This window comes from Corvus kubaryi, unplaced genomic scaffold (genome assembly GCF_017639235.1).
Source record: "Corvus kubaryi isolate FWS band 111438036 unplaced genomic scaffold, C.kubaryi_AGA036_p1.0 37357, whole genome shotgun sequence".
NCBI classification, from domain to species: Eukaryota; Metazoa; Chordata; class Aves; order Passeriformes; family Corvidae; genus Corvus; species Corvus kubaryi.
The window spans coordinates 4,081,368-4,102,894 of NW_024581117.1; the positions used below are offsets into that span (position 1 = coordinate 4,081,368).

The 21,527-nt window shown below is 38.7% G+C and overlaps 1 protein-coding gene across 4 annotated transcripts in view; it reads left to right on the plus strand.

Annotated features, from left to right (window-relative positions):
* The first annotated feature begins 793 nt into the window (after positions 1 to 793).
* The window catches only part of TUT7 (terminal uridylyl transferase 7), a 34,918-nt gene continuing 14,184 nt past the window's right edge, over positions 794 to 21,527 (plus strand). For 3 of the 4 annotated variants that reach the window (XM_042033227.1, XM_042033230.1, XM_042033229.1), the window contains exons 1-16: positions 794 to 879; positions 2,781 to 3,307; positions 7,535 to 7,710; positions 8,248 to 8,364; positions 9,106 to 9,283; positions 9,784 to 9,872; positions 10,798 to 10,849; positions 12,578 to 12,647; positions 13,513 to 13,639; positions 14,382 to 14,501; positions 16,967 to 17,098; positions 17,833 to 18,013; positions 18,375 to 19,522; positions 19,648 to 19,798; positions 20,467 to 20,553; positions 21,423 to 21,523. In XM_042033227.1, coding sequence (XP_041889161.1) covers positions 2,812 to 3,307; positions 7,535 to 7,710; positions 8,248 to 8,364; positions 9,106 to 9,283; positions 9,784 to 9,872; positions 10,798 to 10,849; positions 12,578 to 12,647; positions 13,513 to 13,639; positions 14,382 to 14,501; positions 16,967 to 17,098; positions 17,833 to 18,013; positions 18,375 to 19,522; positions 19,648 to 19,798; positions 20,467 to 20,553; positions 21,423 to 21,523 — 3,225 coding nt within the window. In that variant the 5' untranslated portion in view covers positions 794 to 879; positions 2,781 to 2,811. Of the gene's footprint in view, positions 880 to 1,432; positions 1,645 to 2,780; positions 3,308 to 7,534; positions 7,711 to 8,247; positions 8,365 to 9,105; positions 9,284 to 9,783; positions 9,873 to 10,797; positions 10,850 to 12,577; positions 12,648 to 13,512; positions 13,640 to 14,381; positions 14,502 to 16,966; positions 17,099 to 17,832; positions 18,014 to 18,374; positions 19,523 to 19,647; positions 19,799 to 20,466; positions 20,554 to 21,422; positions 21,524 to 21,527 lie in introns of those variants that run through there. The other variant, XM_042033228.1, reaches the window with a different exon arrangement.

The following is a 21,527-nucleotide window of genomic DNA, read 5'->3' on the forward strand; positions in this document are numbered from 1 at the left end:
GCAATGTCTTCAGTTTTCCCCCAGAAGAGCCAATAACATTACATTCAGGAACTATTATGCAGGTCTTGCTTATATTGTACTGGTTTTGTGACTGCTGTGCAAATCCATTTATTTTCCATTGCATTTTCTGGGAGATGACTGCAATGCACATGATTCACATCTTCAATGACCAAGAAGGCCAATGGCATCCTGGCCTGTATCAGCAATAGTGTGGCCAGCAGGACCAGGGTAGTGATTGTCCCCCTGTACTCAGCACTGGTGAGGCTGCACCTCATATCTTGTGTTCATATTTGGGCTCCTCACTGCCAACAAAGACATAGAGGTGCTGGAGCATATCCAGAGAAGGGCAATGGAGCTGGGAAGGGTCTGGAGCACAAGTCCTGTGAGGAGCAGCTGAGGGAGCTGGGGGAGGCTCAGGGGAGACCTTATTGCTTTCTACAACTGCCGAAAAGGAGGGTGCAGCCAAGTGAGGGTTGGCCTCTTTTCACAGGCAGCAGTGACAGGACAAGAGGGCAGAGTCTCAAGCTGCGCTAGGGGAGGCTCAGGTTGTACATCGGAGGAATTTCTTCAGAAAGGGTGATCAGAAGTGGCAGCGGCCTGCCCAGGGAAGTGGTGGAGTCACCATGCCTGGACGTATAAGGCAATACTGGACCCGGCACTTAACGCCACGGTCTACTCCACACACACGTATTCGGTCAGTCAACCTTTCCCCGCCCACCCCGCGCCGGACTGTCCCCACCTCCGCGTCCGGCCCTGTCCCACCCCGCCGGGAGGGCGGGCCCGCACTGCCGGAAGACCCGCGCGGATCGGGCGCGCCGAGGGACCGGCGCCGCTTCCGTCGCGGCACAATGGCGACGGGCGGGCCGGCGGTAGCGGGCGGTGAGTGCCCTTCTCTCGGCGGCCGGCGGCAGGGCGAGGCCTTTCCCGGCGGCGGACAGTGTCCGCCGGTGTCCTGACCCCCTCGCCCGCCCCTCTGCCTTCCTGTCTCCCTCCCTACATCTGTCTCTCGCTCCCTCCCTGCCGGGCCCGCCGCGGCCCCCTCGTCGCGGGCTGTGTCTGGCTGAGGCGGTCGGTCGGGGGGATGCTGCGCCACAGTCCCTGCACTGGGGTCGGGGGTCGACAGGAGGGGGCTGGGGACCTTCGTCAGCCTGTGGGAGGACGAGGAGCGAGCCGGGAGCTGCGGCGTGGTGGCAAGGGAGTCCTGGCCCACACTGTATGTTTCTTGCGCCGGTATCGTAACGCCTTCGCCTGGGTCCTGCTGGCAGCTTGGCCGGCGCTGTCTGGTGCTTCTGGCCCCGAAGGCTACCGTGTCGTGGCCATCTGCGACGCTGCTGACCCCCAGGGCACCCCCTGCCCATGCCAGGCTCGCACCTGCAGTCGTGGTTGGGAGCCGCAGGCTCATGTAAACTTTGACTTTTCTGCTTCCTTCCAGTGCAGGGAGGTGTCGTCATCCAGCCTGGCGGCAGGCTGTGGGCGTTGCTTCTGGGGATAACTCAAAAACAGGCTGGGTTTAGGTTACTCTGAAATTCGGGTTTGACAGCAGTTTCTTGCCTAAAATAGGAAGCAAGTACACTTTGTGTGTTTGAAACCTTTTTTTCCACTCTTAGCTGGAGCAGCTGCATTTCCAGAGATGTATATAATTGGGTAAGAATTCCGGTCTTTAGAACAGGAATCCTATTTGTTTTGTTGCTTGTGTAGGAGCAAAAAACTATCTTCTTCTTAAGAGGGGCATAAACACTAAAAGTCTCGTGCCTATGAAAAGCAGACACTGAGATGCTTAAGAGTGCCTTTGTGGCCTGCAGAACTTAAAAAAAAAGGTTAAAAAATCAGGTACTCTGCTCCCATATTAAAGGCAACAGAAGGATATTTTCTGATGTTTAGATGCTTGAAAATGCTCTTTACATCACTTTACATCTTCATCTGCATCCTTAAGCACCTGCACATATTCTGAAAATCTTTTTTGTTTGGTTGTATGTGTCTATATTTAAATCATAAAATATTCAGTGTTGATGAGACCACTGCCTCAGCATGTTTTACACAGTCTCTTCCTGTAGTTCCCCCTTTCACAGTCCACATGGCTTACTGGCAACATTGGAGTTAGAGCTCTGTGGAAGTGTTTTGCAGTAAGAACATGGATGTAACCAAGGAAAGGGGGGTGATTATGCAAGCAGTTCAGTGGCCCAGATGTTTCAGACATTGCTAAAATAATATGAAATTGGAGTGTTTAATTCTGTGTAATGTGAGGTGTCACAATGGTGGTCTGGTTAAAATGTGCAGAGTGCTCATTGTTTCTAAATCATTATATCATATTTACCTTATAGCTGGATTGCAGCTTAGCTTCTGCATCTCTTTGATGACACAATTTTCATTCTTAACAAGGTGAACAGTGTCTACTGTGGGCAAGGAGGAATATTTTGATATGCAGAATGGCCTTGGGGCCATCCTTGTTTTCACCTCCTACATAATCTGCATGCCATGAAATTCCTTCAGCATTTCTTTCACAGCTTGCCTGTACTGAGCTGCGACTGACGTAGAGTCTTAAAATTTCCTATCTGTCCTAAAGGCGTCTAGACCTTAGTGCCTGGAAAAGCCATAGGCTGTCTCTGGATTTTATGAACCACCCATAGGTGTTAGACGTTCTATGAGAAGAGACCTAGCTAAGATTTGGAGTGCCTTTTCTTGCCTTGGTTCAAGATTGTTGAGATTTCCATGGCAATTAATACCTAGTGTTTATTGCTTGATTGATTTTAAAGTACAGCTTTTACCTTTTTGATTTCTAGGTGGGAGTCACTAAATTGAACAGCAATAATCATGGGAGATGCTGCAAAACCTTGCTTTGCCAAACAAAATAAGGAACAGGAAATTTTGCATCAAGAACAATTAAAAGAAAGTCCCTTACAAAAAGGCTACGAAGTCATGGATGAATATGGCAGTGGCTATAGCAATAAAATAGATACCAGCCTGCAAAAGAAAAAGGGAGCTCCAGGTCATTATGGAAGCAGTCCCAGGCGAGGGCCACGTAGTGTTTTGAGTAGCCCAAATTCACTTAAAAACACAACTTACAGTCAAGGCTCAAAGTTAAATGATATCCAAAGAGACCAAATGAAGAAGTGGGTATCCGATGACCACCGTAGTGCTTCTGACACCTGGAGAGAGTACCGATCTGTTGCCTGGATTCCTGGGCATGGCAGGACAAGAAAGGACTCTTTTCATGAGGTGGAAGGTGGTGGAAACAGAAATGTAAGACGACAACTTCAGGAAGATTTAATGAGCAAAGATGTGCCAGACATGCAGAAAAGAAGTTCTGGTAATCACATGTTTGTTTGTTTTTACATAGCTATCCAGTAAAGTAGCTTCCTACATGTGTTACTGAAAAGTAAAATTTCAAGATTCACTATTAAAGCAAAAAAGAGTTTTTGTTCTCTCCTGTATTGCAAACTATTAACTGCACTGTACTTGTAGCACTTTAGACAAATTGTTTCAGCAATTGTTTTATAGACTGTGTTGTCTTTGTAGTTTGGTTTGTGAGTGGTAGAGGTAGGTAGGTTGCAGCATCTGTGTAGTGTCCCTGTTTGCAGTTTTCCCTGTACAGTTTGATGTAATCTGTCATGGCTGGTAGGGGATCTTTCAATTAAGCTGATAACAGGGTAAGATTTTTGGAGCTACCAATGAGGTCTTTAAAGATGTGTCTTAATGAAGATTGAAAACAATGCCATGTAAGTATTTTGAGAATTTAGTACAGCAATAACACAAATCTAGTTCTCCATACATATTGAACTTCCCTGTGTGCAGTTGGTACTAATAATGAGCATACAAACCCAAAGCATTGAAATGTGAGGAAGGACTGGCTTAGAGATGGTTAAGTGATCGATACCATAATATTTTCATTTAATGCAAGTAAAGCAGAAAAAGGGAACTTCAAAGAATATAGAGAATATAACTACATAAAATAAGAAAGACTAAAGCATGGATGCGGTGCTGCTAACGTGGAACACCAGTTGACAAGAAACCTGTCTTGTTTTGGCTAAGAGCGGGAGCCAAAGAAAGTAGTGATCAGACCCTCTGCTGAGAAAAAAAGCTACTGCTGCTTGGTACCCGGAAGCCCAGGAATTAAATGTCCTTTCCTTTGGTAGTAGCTGTAACGAGAAAGATAAACTGTGAACAGGTGCCCAGTGTCCCTCATTGTTAGAAGTAAGTTGCACACTGCTCAACCTCACATGAGGAGAGAGTAGAGTGTTTTCATAAGTTTTTTCTTCAGTTTACTTGATGTAATGAACTTTTTTCTTCAACTTCAGTAACTCACTGAAATAGATACTTGGAACAATTGGCAATCATACTTGAGAGCTTTGGGGAAGTGAGCTACTGATTACAGGAAAATGCAAATGGAATTAAAATAATTGGTGTGCAACTTTAATCTTGGGAGCCAATTTTGGAGCAAATAATGTAATATACTGAAAGGTATCTGAAAGGTAACAAAGATAAGTAGTAGTTAATAATGGATTTGTTAAGGAAAAGGTATGCCAAGCCCTAATTTATTTCTTTAAAATAGTTATCAGTCCCCTGTGGACATGGGAAAGGCAGTTGGTAGATATTGCTGGTAGTAGTACTGTACTACTTTAGATACTCTTATATGACAGTTCCGTAAGTAAACTAGTGGAAAATTATCTGGATTAAATTAATGTAAGAGACTTGCAGAGCTGATTAGGTAACTATACTCAGAAACTACTAAAGATTTTGTCAGTTAAAGAAAGTAGTGAGCGAACATCTAGTGAGTGAGGATTCTATTCCATTCAATGTTTATTATACAACTCTAACGATGAATGAAGACACCACACTTATTCATTGTGTGCTCTGAAAATTGAATATGCTGTGGAGCTGGTAGGAAAGGAATGCAGAAAAGCAGGAAGGTCAATTAAAGTAACTTTGCACAATTGGAGAAATGACCTACATATAGAATGAAATACAAAGGATGTGTAAATGCCATTGTTAAGTAGGAATATCAGCTGTGAAAATAAAGGAGGAAAACTTAGTATAAAATAGTATTTTTTTCAGAGAAGAATCTGAAATGATAGTGAATCAGAAGATGATAATGAGTAGTTATTATCATGGGGTTGTGAGGCATGAGAAAAGACTCACAGCCTGAAGTACTCCTTTTTCTCAGTCTTTGTAAACTCAGTTGCAATCCTCCATCCAGTTTTGGCACCCCACTTGTATGAATAAAAGGGAAGCTGTCCAAACAAAAGCAAGAAGGTTGTGAAGACACTTAGGAAACAGAAGCTGTTCTGTGAACAACTGTGAGCAATGCCCAATCTTTTTGCAAAATGAAAAGTGTAGGGAGAAATAGTTACAATCTTCCTCTGTCTAGGATGGCCATAAAAAACTGATGTATTTTTTTCCAGTAGATGGAACACAAAGCAATGGGACTAAAATTGAGCAAGAAAGGTTCAGATGAGGAATAAAGGGCAACGTTTAGAGTTTCTGAAGATAAAGGTAGGGAAGTTCTGGAGACGTTGTCTGGGCAGCTCATGGAAAAGGTACCTGAAGGCCTTTAAGAGCAGGTTAGCTGAGCATTGCTCAGATCTGACAGAGTTCATTTCATCCTGCTGTGAAGCACTGGCATGGCATAGCTCACGTCTTGAGGTTCCTTCAGAAGTTGTGTGTCAAGTAGCAAAATCAATGAAATTGTTTCTTTTAGCATTTACTTGAAATACTTTGTGCAGTTGTCCTTTTCATTACTTTCATGTCTTTTTTATTGTAGCTTATATGGAGTTTACCAAATATCTGAGACACTGTTTTGTCTGCAAGAGCTTTGTGTTTAACTTGTCTTTAGTTCTTCATTTAATCATGAACTTACAATTAGATTGTCACTCCTGTACCTACCAGAAGTATTTTTTAAATTTGTGATTTTTTTTTTTAGGAAGTCTTCTTTTAATTTATAACTTTTTTTTTTAAGTTATTTGTTGGCTACAGAAACAATTGATAAGTAGGTAGTTGTCCGAGGCTTTTCTGTGAAGACATTAATACACCTTCAGGTTCTGTCTACACTGATTAGTTAAAAATGTAGTCAAATAGATGTGGCGCATCTTAGGAATTTGAGCAGAAGTGTCAGAGCAAAAATGGAGGGTATGTGGACGGTTCAGAAGCTCAGACTTTTGTTTTTGTTTCCTTGATTCCTTGGGAGTACTGCTTTTGCAACCTGTTAAGCCTAAATTCTCTTTATTCCAGCTTAAACTTGTGCTGCCGCTGAAAGAAAGAAATTATTACATTACCATTTTTGTCCTGATACTATTTACACCACTAACACGTGTGTGCTGCTTAGTGAACTGAATCAAATAACTGGTTACAAATACACAACTGTGTTGTTTCTCTTTTGCCAATTATTAGAGACAAAAATTGTGGTCACAGGAAAGAAACTCCATAAATGTATTCGGCAGAGCAGTTTATCTGGGGTGGTTTTTTTGGTCTTTTTATTACAAATTATAGCCTCATGCTGTGATAAAAGTTTGGGAGTCTAGGGAAGTTGCATAAACTTTCTTAGAAGAAGGGAACTTTAGAAATTCCGTGCTATACATCCTGTATAGCTGTACAAGTGAAAGGCAAGATGTGATCTGAAGTCATGTGTGAAAATCTGACCTGTGTATATTTATTCCTGAGATGATTTTTAGAGGTATTGGCTTTGGGCCAATAGCAACTTCTGCTTCAGAATGATGACAAAATTTGCTTTAAAGTAGAAGTGGCACCTACATTAATTTGTTCCAGAAGTTTTGCTGTAAACACAAGAAGTTTTTTAAGCATTATTATTATGACAGTGTTACAGCTTTATTAAGCAATGTGCACATACTTAGCAAGTCCATTCTTTAGTCTCTTGTAGTCAGCAGTGGTGCTTACTTTTTTTCACTTGCTTATTTAATGTTGTGGAGTTAGTACTGATCCACATACTGGCTTAACTGAGAGGCAGATTAGATTATCACTGGTAATCATCCCTTGTTAATAAAACGTCAAATGTGAGCTATGCCATGACAGTGCCATATCATAGTGCTGCTAGCTCTTATAAGTCATTCAAATTGGCCTACACTTTTTAATTCTGTCATACTTGTAGTCTAACTTAGTAGCCTAAAAAAGCCTGACCAGGAATCCTGAAACCTTTCAGTATATTCTGTGTTTTCATTATAATGGCATACAGGTATATAAATTCCATTTAGTTCTTTTTTTTTTTTTTTTTTTTTTTTTTTTTTTTTTTTTTTTTTTTTTTGCTAGTTTTAACAAAGGTATCTAAATAAGGTCATTGTCTTCAGAGGGACAAATTAGTTGATTTGTTAGTAGTTTAGGACAAAGGTACTATAGGTAATAATACTAATACACTTACTATTATCAGACTTGCACAGAACAGATTGTGAAACCATACCAGGTAGGTGAATTCTTTGACTCTTATGTAAGTAGAATGTTAATTAAGGAAAAAATTCTTTAAAAGGCTGTGGGGCACTCTGAAGTTATTTGACACATTGACACATTTGTTCTCATAACTCTTTATAAGAAATGAAGAAGCTTAGAAAACCAAGAAGATCAAGAAGAACTAGGAAAGATGAGTATGATCATGATGAAGTGGATGGTCCAGTCATAGATGAATCTGTGCTGTCAGCAAAAGAACTTCTGGGGCTCCAGCAAGCTGAAGAACGATTGAAGCGAGACTACATTTATAGACTGAAGAAGGTGCCACTGTCTTTACTTGTATAGATAGATCTCTCCTATTTATTTTTTTTCCTGTAAATACATTGTAGAGGGTAGACCTTGAGCAGTATCTCTGATTGTAGCTAGAAAGTTTAGTTACAGAATTTAAGTAACGGTATTGCTGTTAATGAATTATAAAAAGAAGATGGGTTGTCTTTTGGGCATTTTTTTCTACAGTATAACAGTTCAAGCTCAAAAAATGGCTTCTCCTTTAGTTCATGAAATAATAACAAATCTTATATGTTAAAATGCTGGAGTAATTGTTTGTTCAATTAATAGACTCTTCCATGGGCATTGGGTATTTTTTCCTGTAAAAGATAGGGTGTTGGGTGTGATTGACATGGTATCATTCTTCTGACATTATACTTGATGTGCAAACTTTTTGATGGCAGATACGGAGTTAGGGAAGCTGAAGTGAGTGGGTGTAGATTTTAGTCATTCAACTTAGCAAGGGTATTGAGTGAAGTGAAAGTAATATCTTTATATATTTTAGGGAGTTTTTTACTGTCTTTATTTTAGCAACCTCGAAACTACCCATCAGCAAAATATACCTGCAAACTGTGTGATGTTTTGATTGAGTCAGTGGCTTTTGCTCATAAGCATATTAAAGACAAAAGACACAAGAAAATCGTAAAGGTGAGTTAAGCACAAGCAAAAGTATAATCTGTAGCTTAATTAAACCTTCCTTACCCTGCTAATGATTATGAAACTGCACTGCTTTTAAAATCGTTCTGCGTTTAATTTTTACCATGTTTCAATCTTTTTGAAAACTGTTACATAGTGATACTGATAAAAACAGTAAACTTGGGACATGGACTTTGCAATGAGGAGTAGCAATATGCAAATACAGTTGGTATGGCAGAATTAGCAATGATAACTTGCATGTCAGAGTGAATATTTCAGTTCAGAAATACTGTAAAAATTAAGCACTTGTGGAGTACTACAGACTTGTTTATATGTAAAGGAAATAGATTTGTTTTGAGCATAAGTATCAAAATAAATTTCAGCATAACATCAATTTTACCTTTTTTTTTTTTTTTTTTTAATGTCTTCTACGTTCTCTGCTTGAAGTGGACAAAATATGTCATATGCAGATTTCCTGTTTCTTCCTCTTTAGCTCCTAACTTTTCACACCTCAGAGGTGATGAAAGAATTTGTGACTTTTTTTTTTCACGTGCCAAGTACAAGTATATATACACCTCTGAATGTTACTGAGGCCTCCTGGAGTATCAGATTCTTTATTGCTTCCAGTTACCTACATTACCTGGAAAATCTGTGGTGGTGGTGGTATTACTTGGGATGAGTTGTTGGCATTAATTCTAGCATGTTAAGCAACTCAAGAAACGCATTTGAACATTGGTCTTTTTTTCTTGAAAGGAAAAGCAAGAAGAACAACTGCTGACTGCTCTTCCTCCTCCAACGCCTTCCCAGATACAAGCTATTGGTGTTGCTATTGGAAATGTAGTGCAGGAGTTTGGCTTAAATAATGAAGATCTAGAAGAAAGGCTTAACATTAAAACAACAATGGAAAACTTGCTGCGTCAAAAATTGCCAGGTATTATTTGCAGTTTGTTTTAAGTGTTAGATGTGCCAGCTTAAAAACAAAATAACAACAACAAAAACTGAACAAACAAAAAAGAAAACAAGCAGAAAAAAATCCCCAACAGCTTATGAAATGAAAACTGAATTAAAAATCTTGTCTCTCTAAATTCTAAAACAGCATGTTTAGTTACTAGTCTGTTGAACAACATGATGCAGTAATATAACACTGTTTCAGAATTAAATTACAATGGTGCTCATGACCCAAACAAGCCTCAAGTAAACAGTGAAGATGAGAAGGATGTGGGAAGGATTTGACCTTCTTGATAAGCCTTTACCAACAACAGCATGGAAGGCAGGATTTAGTAATAAATCTGGGCTGTTGGAAGACCCTTCTGGTTTTCCTGTGCTTATCAAAACCAGGTGTAGGTTTAAGATTTATTAACAATGCTGTAAAGTAGCTACAGACTTAGAGTTAGGCATAGTGTAAATGAAGTATAATTCTTTTTGTTGCAGAGTGTTCATTAAGATTGTATGGCTCCTCCTATAGCAGATTTGGTTTCAAAACTTCAGACATAAACATAGATACCCAGTTTCCTGCCAATGTAAGTAAGGCTATTTTATTAAGTATGTGTAAATGGCTTTGAATGTTTGCATCTTCATGTAGATTATATTTTAAATGTATTTTCTAGTGTGGTAGTAACACTTTCTCTAAAAGCCCATTGGGTAAAACAGAGCTGGTCTGGTCTTAAAATAACATTCCTTTCTTCACAGAACAGCAGTGATCAGGCAGCATAATACAGCTTTGTGTTTTATTGAAACTTCTTCTGAAAACACTTAAAACATCTGTACTCTAGCAGTCCTATGAGACAGACGATTATTTATATTCTCTAACAGCTGGAATAAGTGATACTTCTGTGATCATGTTTCCATACTGATCCTAGTTTTGTACTGATATATTTACACACGCACGTTTTGACTACTAGGTTATATTTGAGCTGTGAAACCATGTTACTGTTTTTTTGTGGAGCCTTGATTTGTCATGTTGTTTCTGTGTGTCTTTGTGCTTGAACACTGAAAAGGAATTAAGAACTTGATTCCATACATAAACTTACTCCTGCTGTAGTTGATTTGGCAGTCCCATTGTTAGAGTTAGCATTTCCTTTAGGAAACAAAGAGTGATCTAAGTTCATAAAATGCATATAATTTTAAAAAGCTGTAATTCCAGTCTTTAACATGATGTAAGTCCACTGTGTCAGAATGAAGAGGTATTTAAGCACACTGAAACAGTAATTCTGTTGGTGGGGGTTTTCTTACCATAACAAAGTCTTTGATAGAAGTAAAAGTAACTTTACTAAAAATTACTCCGGGATTATTTTTTCCTCTTCAAAACAAAGAGAGTTCCTGTTCCTTTGGTCCAACTTAACAATACTCTAGTACACCTAGAGGCAGTTTTAAATCTGAGTTGTAGAAAATCACCTTTTTGACAAGTGATTGATACAAAACCAGCTTTATTCCTTTTATTGACAGATGACTCAACCAGATGTTCTCTTACTTGTGCAAGAAAGTCTGCAGAACAGTGGTAAGAAAAAATTGCTGCCTTCTCGATTTCATTAAACTATTGCTGCTTAGTATTGTTGAATTTCACCTCTGCTGAATAGGTACACCACATGCTATTCTTTTTTAGAAAGATATGAGATTGAAAAATACTGCAGGAAAGAATACATTGACAGAACTAGTTTTGGTTTAATGTTCAGTGTTATGAGGGCTAAAGTTCTGTTGTTTTTGATGATGCGAGAAATTCCTAGTGGGAAGCTTTCTTCTACATTGTAAGTGAAGATGTCATTACACATGAGAGAGACTCTGCTCCCTTCCCAGCCTGCTCTATTAGCCATGCATAGTACAGAAAGTAGCCTAAGTTCCTTAATATGTAACAGAAACCAGTAATATACTTTAACATTGTGGTCTCTTTCCTGTAATTATGTGCATGTGTCTGTTAGTGCATGTGATGACCATGTACAGATGACTGCTTCCAGACACATGGGGTTTTTTTCAGGTAACAAATGTAACTCTGTGCATTGATACAGTGAAGTAAAGTTTAAGATCCTTTAAAAAATGCACTTACTCAAACCAATTCAAGCCATATGCAAGCAAGAAAAAATGAAAATATTGGCCGGGGGTGTGAAAACTCTGTTCTTTTAAAATGCAGATTGCAAAAAGTAGCTTCACTGCTTTCTTGCCTTGCTTTATGCCCTCAGTTGGGGAACTAGACAATATGGTTCAAAACATGCATATTTACTGACCTACATTTTCTCAGTGGCACCCCCACCATTGTTGTATGTGTATTTTATTGTCTGGAGCATTATGGTCTTTGAGAATGGGGTTATTTTTCAGTCATATTAGAGGAATGAATACCCAGATCTTGTAAGAAGTTAGGCTTTCCAATGTATCTCAAAAGCAAGTAATATTTTTATTAACATGTTGTACAAAGTCTTCTCTGTGAGTGAGAAGATACAGCCATAAAGCATTAGGTGTCTGAGGTACCCCAGTGGCAAGAGCAAGATAATTTTCAATGAAATTAGGTGTACTGTTGGCTAAGTAACATCACAAAAATCTTGTCATTTCAGAATTTTTAAGAATCTAAAATGGCTTCATAGTTTCCTCTCTTCATGGCCAGTGAAACAGTGAGGCATCAAAAATAAATTCAGTTTGGATCAATAAACACCACTTAGAGGAAGGACCAGGGTTGCTGGCAGTTGAATCATATTTGGAAAAATTATATAAAGAATAAGAACAAAAAAAATAGAAAAAGCATAGCGAAAGGACATTACATCATGTAGGCAAACCTGTTCTACATGTACATAAAGCACTGTCAGATAACCAGGGAGAACAAATTTATTTCTGTATAGTAGTGTTGTAACACTCTGGTTTTTTATTTTTCACACTAACGTTGTTCCACAGGTGTTGTCAGTCTGTCTATATGCCTGAATTGCTGAACCCAGCTCTTAACCAAAATATACTTCCTTAATTGTACCTACTGTGTATATATGAATTTTGAAAGTTCTGGTTTTCCTCAGTATTTTCCTATTAGTGCTCATTGTATAAACCATATTCTTCCCATCACATGTGAAACACTTAAATTAATCCCATCACTCTTGTAAATTATCATAGATACTTTATTTTTCTCAACATTAGTCATTGTATTAGAAGCTGAAATTCTACCTGTACTCCTCTAGTTGCAACCTGTTCAACATATTTTTTGTCAACACCATGCTTAATGTGGCTTCTTCCTTTTCTCTCTCCCACTTAGAATCTTTTACGGAAGTTGATGCAGATTTCCATGCTAGAGTACCAGTGGTGGTGTGCAGAGAAAAGCAAAGGTCTCAGTTGTCACTTTGTGTGTTCTAATAGTATATAGCAATGTAAATTATATTACCAACACCTGATAAATGACGTTTCTGTACTAAATTATTACAGTTCCATGGATCTTGAAACACAAACTAACACTCATGGGCAAGTCATTCCTAGCCTAGAATAAGAGGGTAAGGGTTGTTCTGTCCTCAGCTGTGTATTTCCCAACCCCTTCAACCATTATGGCTTCCAGCATGTACCCTTACCCTTCCATTTGGGATTATTGCTTAAGCAGAAACTTTCCTTTCTTATAGGTAGTGTACATACCGCATTAAATTATAGATTTCTGTAAGGATAAGAACAGTTTGCTTAGCTTTGCTAGTATTTTGAGAACAAGTGAAAAATAATTTATTTTGCCCATTTGATGAATATCAGTTAAGATTCATGAAACATTCTATAAACAGCTACTGATAAAAATATTACCAGTTATTTGCTGCTACCTTGATTTTTCAGTGTTTAAAAATATTTCATGTTCTGTGAAAACAGCATAGAAACTGTTTGAATGGTGGGTGTCGTATGGGAAGACATTTTTGTTTCATGAAGGAAATTAATACTATAACTTTTTCAATTCAGTAAATTCTTATCATTAGAAAAAATATTTAAATTTGAACTGTATCTTAAAACACTTGTACAGAAAATTATAATGCATATATTCTCAACCTAACCATAAATCAAATAAGTATTGCATGCTGCTTTTCATGCAGAGATGCTGTCTTTGAGAGGCGGTCAAGTCTTTCCTCACAGCCTTCTGCTACACTGTTCTGTGAGATGTTATCTGACCTATGGGTGTTCTTACAAAACCTCCAAGATCTTTTGTTTCTTTTTGGATTTTAGTGGCCTTATTTGTAAAGTGAGTGCAGGGAATGAGAACGCTTGTCTGACAACAAACCATTTGGCTACACTCGGAAAGCTGGAACCTACTATCGTACCTTTAGTGATTGCCTTCAGGTACTGGGCAAAGGTGAGAGTCATTTATATTCCCTTATCTGTCAATAAGTATTGAATGAACTTTGATATTATGCCTGTAGTTATAGTTTAGAAAACAGTTGTTGAAACAGTCCTTTAAAAAAAGAGTTGGAATAAGGACGTAAGTTTTTATAAAATGTAAATTTTATAAATTATATAATTATCATTTGTGTGTGATAATGTTCCACTAAATTTCAAAAGCAGAATTTTAAGCTTCATTCAGTAGCATGCAGACTGTAAGTATCCTGCTCTGTTACCAAACTAGTCAGAGGAATGTATATGAAATGGAATTGCTAGTTTCTCATATACTTAATCCATCATGAAAAAAAAAAATTAAAAACTGTCTCTATTGTCGATGAAAACAGTCTTGTGAATTAACATAACTTGTTCTAAAATTTGTGTCTGCAATTAAAATATTAATTTAAAAAATGGAACAACTTTCCACGTGTACTGTATCTATGCAAAAGGAGCTATCATTTTTGAAAATATGTATGTATATATATACTGTCTGTTTTGCTAGTCTGTGTCGTATGGCTCTTACACTGAAAACGTTGTGGTGGTATGGTAGTAACTGGAGTAAATATGCAGTCCTTGAGAACAAATTCCATCTGATAAGAGCTCAGAGATATCTGAGTTCCTGCTAGTGTTCAATATGACTGACTTCTGAACAGTAATTAAGCAAACAGTTTTCATAGTACCACTTGAAACTTTAATGACTGCACAATTTGTTTTTACAGTTGTGCTGTGTTGATCGTCCTGAAGAGGGAGGCTTGTCACCTTATGTGTTCGCTTTAATGGTTATTTTCTTTCTACAACAGAGGAAAGAGCCTTTTCTACCTGTCTATTTGGGATCATGGGTATGTGTGTTAATATGCTGAATAGTACGAATGAGAGGACCAGTCACTTGTGGTGGTATATAATCTGTCAGCTCTATGCTACTCTGAGCAAGCTATAAGCAAGCCATTCCTGCAGGAATTAAGAATATGAATTCATCTGTGAATTCATCATCATTCAATGACTACACTTAACTTTAGTATGCCTAGCTGTAAGGCTGCATTTCACAATCCTAGTCATTGAAGTAAGTGCTCTGTTGCCCCTTCTATAAGTAAGGCGAGCTGGGCATTGAATAATGCATTTTGCAGCAATTTACTTCCTCATTTTTTTGAGCCTTTCTTCCAGACTCTTGAGAACTCAATCCACATAGCTACGTCCCAAAACAATGTCTTGGAATTTGACATCTCATTCTCCAAAACGTAGACCATGGTTGGGGAGCACACTGATGTGATGCCTGCTGAAGGGATCGCATTAGGAGTTTAGAGCATGTATTTCTTGGATTTAGAAACTGAAATGCATCTTGATGTCAGGAGTTGTATTATGGATGCCGATCCAGAATCCAATTCTCCAGGACACCGTTTACGTGTTATATTCACGGCACCCATTTTTGTACTTACAGTCTCTTGTTATGTTTAGCATGCGTGTTGCAGTTCCTCTAATTAATAACATGAACCTTGCAGTTAACAATTTTCTCTAGTAAGTTACTGACTCATTTGGAAGCATCTCCACTCTCTGAACTGGATTAGAAAAATGTCCTGTTGTGTATGGCCATGTAATTAAAAGATAAATATTTATGCTTGTCTAATGTGCAAAGAAGTCACACAATTTTCTGTTCCAGTGCTTGGTCAGCCACACAGTAAAGAAGGTCTTCCTCATATTTAGGTGGAACTTTCTGTGCATCAGTTTCCCCTCCCAGGGAAAACTGCTGTAGTGGGTTGACCCTGGCTGGGTGCCAGGTGCAGCTAAGTCACTGTCACTCCCTTTCCCTTTGAGACAGGGGAAAGAGTAAGATGGAGAGCAGCCAGCAGGGTGAGATAAAGCAGTTTTACTACAGTAAAAGAAAAAGAATAAGCAGAGATTTGTGTGTGCAAAAGCTGAAGGGGATAAAAGGTCAATCTCTGTTTCCCATTAGCAGCGATGTTCAGGCACTTCCCAGGAAGCAGGGCTTCAGCACACATAACGGTTGCTCTGAAAGGCAAACATTGGAACTTCATTAATGCCCCCCCCTTCCTCCTCTCTCTCTCAGCTTATATATCTGAGCTGATGTGATATGGTATGGAATTTGATTGATTTGGGTCAGCTGGCCTGGTTGTATCTCCTCCCAGGCTCTTGCCCACTCCCATCCCCTTTGGTGGGGGGAAGGAATGTCAGAGGGGCAAAGCTGCTCAGCAGTAGCCAAAACACTGGTCTGTTACCAGTACTCTTCCAGCTACTGATCCAAAGCACAGCACTGGGAGGGCTGCAAGCTTTATCTCAGTCAGACCCAAACTGAGGCCCATTGCCTCTTGTCCTGTTGCTTGGCACCACCTGGATCTGTCCTCTTGACACCCTCCCTTCAGATACTCAGATATGGATGAGGTCCTCTCTGAGTTGCCACTTTTCAAGGCTGAACAAGCCCAGCTCCCTCAGCCTTTCCTCGTAAGAGAAGTGCTCTAGTCCTTTAATTATCTTTGTAGCCCTTTGCTGGACCCACTCCAGGAGCTCCATGTCTCCCTTGCACTGAGGCGCCCAGAACTGGACACAGCACTCCAGATGTGCCTCACCAGGGCACAGTAGAGGGACAGGATCACCCCCCTTGTCCTGCTGGCAGTGCTCCTCCTAATGCACCCCAGGACACCATTGGCCTTCTTGGCCCCCAGGGCACACTGCTGGTTCATGGACAGTTTGTTGTGCACCAGGACCCCCACGTCCTCCTCAGAGCTGCTTCCCAGCAGATCAGCCCAAGCCTGTGCTGGCACTTTGGGTTATTCCTCCCCATTGGAATGAAGGACCCTGCTTTTCCTTTTGTTGAACTTCAGACAGTTCTTCTCTGCCCATCTTCCTACCCTGTCAAGGCTGCATCCTGGGGTATTGGCCACTGCTTCCAGCTTTGTGTCATCTGGACCTGCTGAGGAGGCATCTGTCCCTCTGAGTCACTGCTGAACAAATTTAACAACACTGGGCCCCGTATTGACCCGTGGGGGATACCACTTGGGACAGGCCCATGTTTAGACTCTGTGCCACTGATTACAACCTTCTGGGATCTGCCATTCATCCAGTTTTCAGTCCACCTCACTGTCCATATTTCCTGAGTGTGGACACAAGCACACCCTTCCAAGACCATTGAGAGTTTTTGGCAGAGAAGTTTGGGGAGAAGATAGAGAAAAAGGTTGGGACATATTCTAGACCTGGAACAGGTGTTTTTAAACTTTGTTCTACTGTGATGTGAGGACTAAAATTTAAAGTTCACATGATGTTCTATGGTGGTTTTTTTTTTAATTTCCTCTAGATTGGAGGATTCTCATTAAACAAATTAACTAATTTTCATCTGAGAGAAGTCAAGAATGATGCTGTGGTTTGGGAGCATAACCCCGCTGATGATTCTGATTTGCCACAAGAAACTTCCCCTAGAAGGGGCAAGGTCTGAACTTTTATATATTTATTTCTGTAGTAGTCTAGCAGTCATTGCTGTTCTTAGAAGAACAAAATTTCAGTTTTGTGTTTATGTTTCAAAACCATGAGCTGAACTAAGAGATTGCATGACTGCTTGCTTCAAGGTCTGTTGTGCTTAGCTCTTGGCGCTAAGGAGCTGGCAGGAAAATAGATACAATTTCAAACTCTTTGATAAGACCCTGAATTTTACTCTACCAGGGATAATGCAGTTTACAGAGTTGGAGCAGTTTTCTCTTGGAAGGAGATTAAGCGTATGAAAAATATTTCCTCTTTGCTTTGAACTGTTCTTACAAATTATTTCTGTTATAACAACTTTGTAAGAAACAGTATCAGTATGTGATTGCATGTTGTGCCAGTTAACAATTCAGCCTAGACTTTGCTAAAAAATAGGCTGTATAATCCATTCTGTCCTGTTAGATGAGATACATTTCTTTCTTTGAAATTTATAAATTATGGCATAAACACTTAAAGAAGCAATTGTTATTAATTATTGATGCTAGTCTTTACCATTGCTGCAGCCTTTCATTTTCAAGTTTTATACAATCTCTTCCACCTTTTTAATTGCAGTTTTTATTGCAATTGCAGGAGTAGAGAAGCAATGATAAGTTCTGTCATACTAGGTTACAGATAAAATGAAGGAAGTGTAACAGCTAAACGCCTGTCAACTAAATGCTATTTAAGGTTTTCTTCTGTAATTGACAGGTTCCCTTAGTATTTGATTTAAGTCAGCAGTGTTCAGCACCCGTTGGTCAGCTCTGGCTTGAACTGCTTCGTTTCTATGCTTTGGAGTTCAATATGGCTGATTTGGTTATTAGCATACGACTCAAAGAACCAGTGTCCCGTGAATCAAAGGACTGGCCTAAAAAGCGCATTGCTGTGGAAGGTATCTAAATATGTCTCAACAAACTTCAAAGAGCTATAACTTTAATTTTTATAAGGTGGTGACTTGGCTATTGATACTGTGTTACATCTTAGAAATTTTGAATATTGGACTGATTATAGTAGAAAATTTTTAAAAAAAATCAGTTTAATATTTCTATTGGGTGTTATTTTCAACATTATCAGAAATAATTAAGTGAACTTAAAATTTCAGCAGAATTGTGTCTTCAGCACAATTCGTAGATCTTGTGTCCTTACACAATGTTTAAGAGTAGCTAGCAATTCGAACTCTGTAAGGATGTAAGTGTATTCTTTTTTTAAAAAGTTAACTCTTTCACTGCTGGCTCACTTCTTCTTTCTTCTAGACCCATATTCAGTCAAAAGGAATGTGGCAAGAACTCTAAACAGCCAGCTGGTGTATGAGTATATTCTTCACTGCCTGAGAGCAACTTACAAGTATTTCGCTTTGCCTCACAAAAAAAGTGCAAAATGGAGCAAAATATCCTCTTCAAATGCAAGTGAGGAGAAATCCCAAATGCTGGACCATGGAAAAGATGCTATAAAGCATGAAGATTCTGACTTGCAAAACTTAGATAGTAGAACAAACACAGCCATAGTAGAAGATTGCATAACAGAGGCTACATGTATGCCCAAAGAACATAAAATTGATCCTTCAAGACTGTGTGATGGCTCAGAAAGTTTCACAGAAGAGGAATTGGCTGATGATATAAGTCATCTGGGAATTACCCATGAAGACTCAGACTGTATAATTGAGGAGATTATTTCTGGAGATAATGAGGATTTTAAACCTAGTTGTGAAGAGACAGAGAGTGAAAATGAAGATGAAGAAGAGGAGGAAGAGGAAGAACATGAACAACAAAAAAGACGATGGAATAGTATTTTGGCTGCTGAGCAGTCAGTCGATGAAGACAGTGACGGTGGAGATCTCCCTGTTACAGTGAATGAGCACGATGTAGAGACATGTAGTACTTCAGACTTAGAAGGTTTTCGAAACACTGCACTTACAGAGAGTGATGAATTTGGGTTGGAGTGCAGCGGTATAACAGATGATAAGATTGACATTGATGAGGATAGTAGCACTGAAGGTACTGATGAACTGGATGAATCCCCACAAAAATTCCTGTGTTCAGCACAGAGTCAGATATCCCAAATGATTAACTCAGATGATGAAGAGGAAGAGGAGGAAGCACCAAGTCTTGTCAATCAGAGAGAATGCAGTATTACCATTAGAGCTGGAGGTGAACTAGATAACACATATACTGGATCTGGAGATGATGATGCACTGTCAGAGGAACAAGATGATTTTTCCATCCCCAGTAAATATGAGAACAAACACTTCGAAGAAAATGTAGCTGGACCTCTAAGGAACAATTTGAGTCAAGAATATCTTACTGAGAAGGGAAGCCATTCTGAAGAGAACACAGCAGTAGAACAGTGCTTAGAATCTGAACTTTTTTATCAGTTCAGTAAACAAGCTTTTACAAAGGGCAAGGTAAGCAAGCTGTATCAGAACATAAACATATTGCTTATGTTCTGTTAGAAGTTATATGAAAGTGTTGCTCAAATTCATTAAAGTACTACAGTTTTTAAAACTGATCTTGCTTTTTGTTTATGCAGTCTCCTACAGTAGTATGTAGCTTGTGCAAACGGGAAGGTCATTTAAAGAATGATTGTCCAGAAGACTTCAAGAAAATTGAGCTTGACCCACTGCCACCCCTGACACCCAAGTTTTCAGATATTCTAGATCAAGTTTGTGTCCAATGTTACCGTAAGTTTTTTCCTTTGAATATTGTTGTGCCGTAGAAAAAGAATCAGAAAAAAATAATGAAATACCCACAGACTAATGGTGTTATAAGGTGACAGTTTATTTGCTACATTGCCTCCAACTCTTAGATTTGGCTTAATGGTAATGGCTTTAATAGAACTGCTGAATAATTTGTATCTAGAGAACCAGAAAGTGTTCAGATTTGTCTTCCAACTGGCTGGTTGTTTACTCATACAGAAAAATATATTTTCTGAGAGTCTAATTTTGGGTGGAGTTTTTGACTGATCCTTTTATATTTGGCTGATTTGAATTATGTTAACTGTTCCTTAACTTGTGTTTTTTTGTAAACAAAGACTTCAGTGTTCTATTGTAACACTTCTCCACTTTTGTTCTTTTCAGAGTGACCCAACTTTCCTCCTTTCTCTCTCGCCTTTTCTGACCAGACAAAATGCATTATTTGTCTAATTAATGTTTTTCTTTGAACAGGTATTTCTCTTCTACCTCATCCTTGCTTTCTTTCCTTCACATGTGAATTTTCTCTTTCTTTTTCTCTTTCCCTTCCCCTGCCCCACTGTAAACCCCTCTCTATTTTCACTTGAATCTTTGCTGTTTGCTCTTTCTACACAACAGTTGCCTAAATTCTTGTCTTTTTTTCTTTTTTTTTTTTAAAGATGATTTTGCTCCAAATATAGTAGAGGATCAGGCTCGGGAATATATAAGACAAAGCTTGGAAATCTTCATTAGACAGGATTTCCCAGGTAATTAAGCCATTTTAACTTCATATTTATACTTTTCATTGTTCATACTTGAATGTTTTCCAAGAAAACATCATTTCAGTATAATAAACACTTTAGTTTTGAATGTTTAGCCCATATTGTTGCTCAGCATTCCAATATTTCACTACATTATTTTTTGTTCTAAGTCTTTTAAGCCTTTTTTAAATTTGTGATTTTTTATTTATTCATATATAGTACATATTAGCAGGAAGGAACAATGGCAAGTTAAGAAAAAAACAAAGCAGAAGTGGAATAGTTTTATATTTGTTATTTTAAGTGTATTTATTAATTAGACTTATTTTTGTAACTGCTCTTGCAAGCAACAAGTTTTTTGTAGTACTTCCTACTGAAACTTACTGAGCTTGGAATATTTTAAAGCGTAGGCAGAACATCTGGCCTATTTGCAGAACCTTGGTGTTTGATTTTTTTCCTTTGTTTGTTTCTGGAGTTCTTACCTGTAACACCTGGACTTCAGTTCATGATCTTTTAAAATTAGAAAAAGATTTTTTTGGCTGAAGCTAGGTATATCCCTTACCATGAGAATCTCTGTACAAAGCATTTTTTTAATCAGATGCCAGCTTGAACTTAACTGCTGATGCTTTCACTACTGGAAAGTAACTTGTTTCTGGATTTGTCAGACTGCTTACTTGAACCAATAGTAGTAGAGATTCTTTTCTCGTAAGCAAAGTGGATCAGAAAATTTTCATGTACCACAGAAATGTAATAATGTTTTCATGCCTGTATTAGAAGACATGCAGAGGTTTGAAGCTACATAAAATTTGAGATTCTGTGTATATATAATTTGAGGTTCTTTGTTGGTATATGGCTGTAATATAATACATGCCTTACAGGAACCAAGCTGGATTTGTTTGGCTCTTCAAAAAATGGCTTTGGCTTCAAACAAAGTGATCTTGATATCTGTATGACAATAGATGGTCTGGAAACTGCTGAGGTAG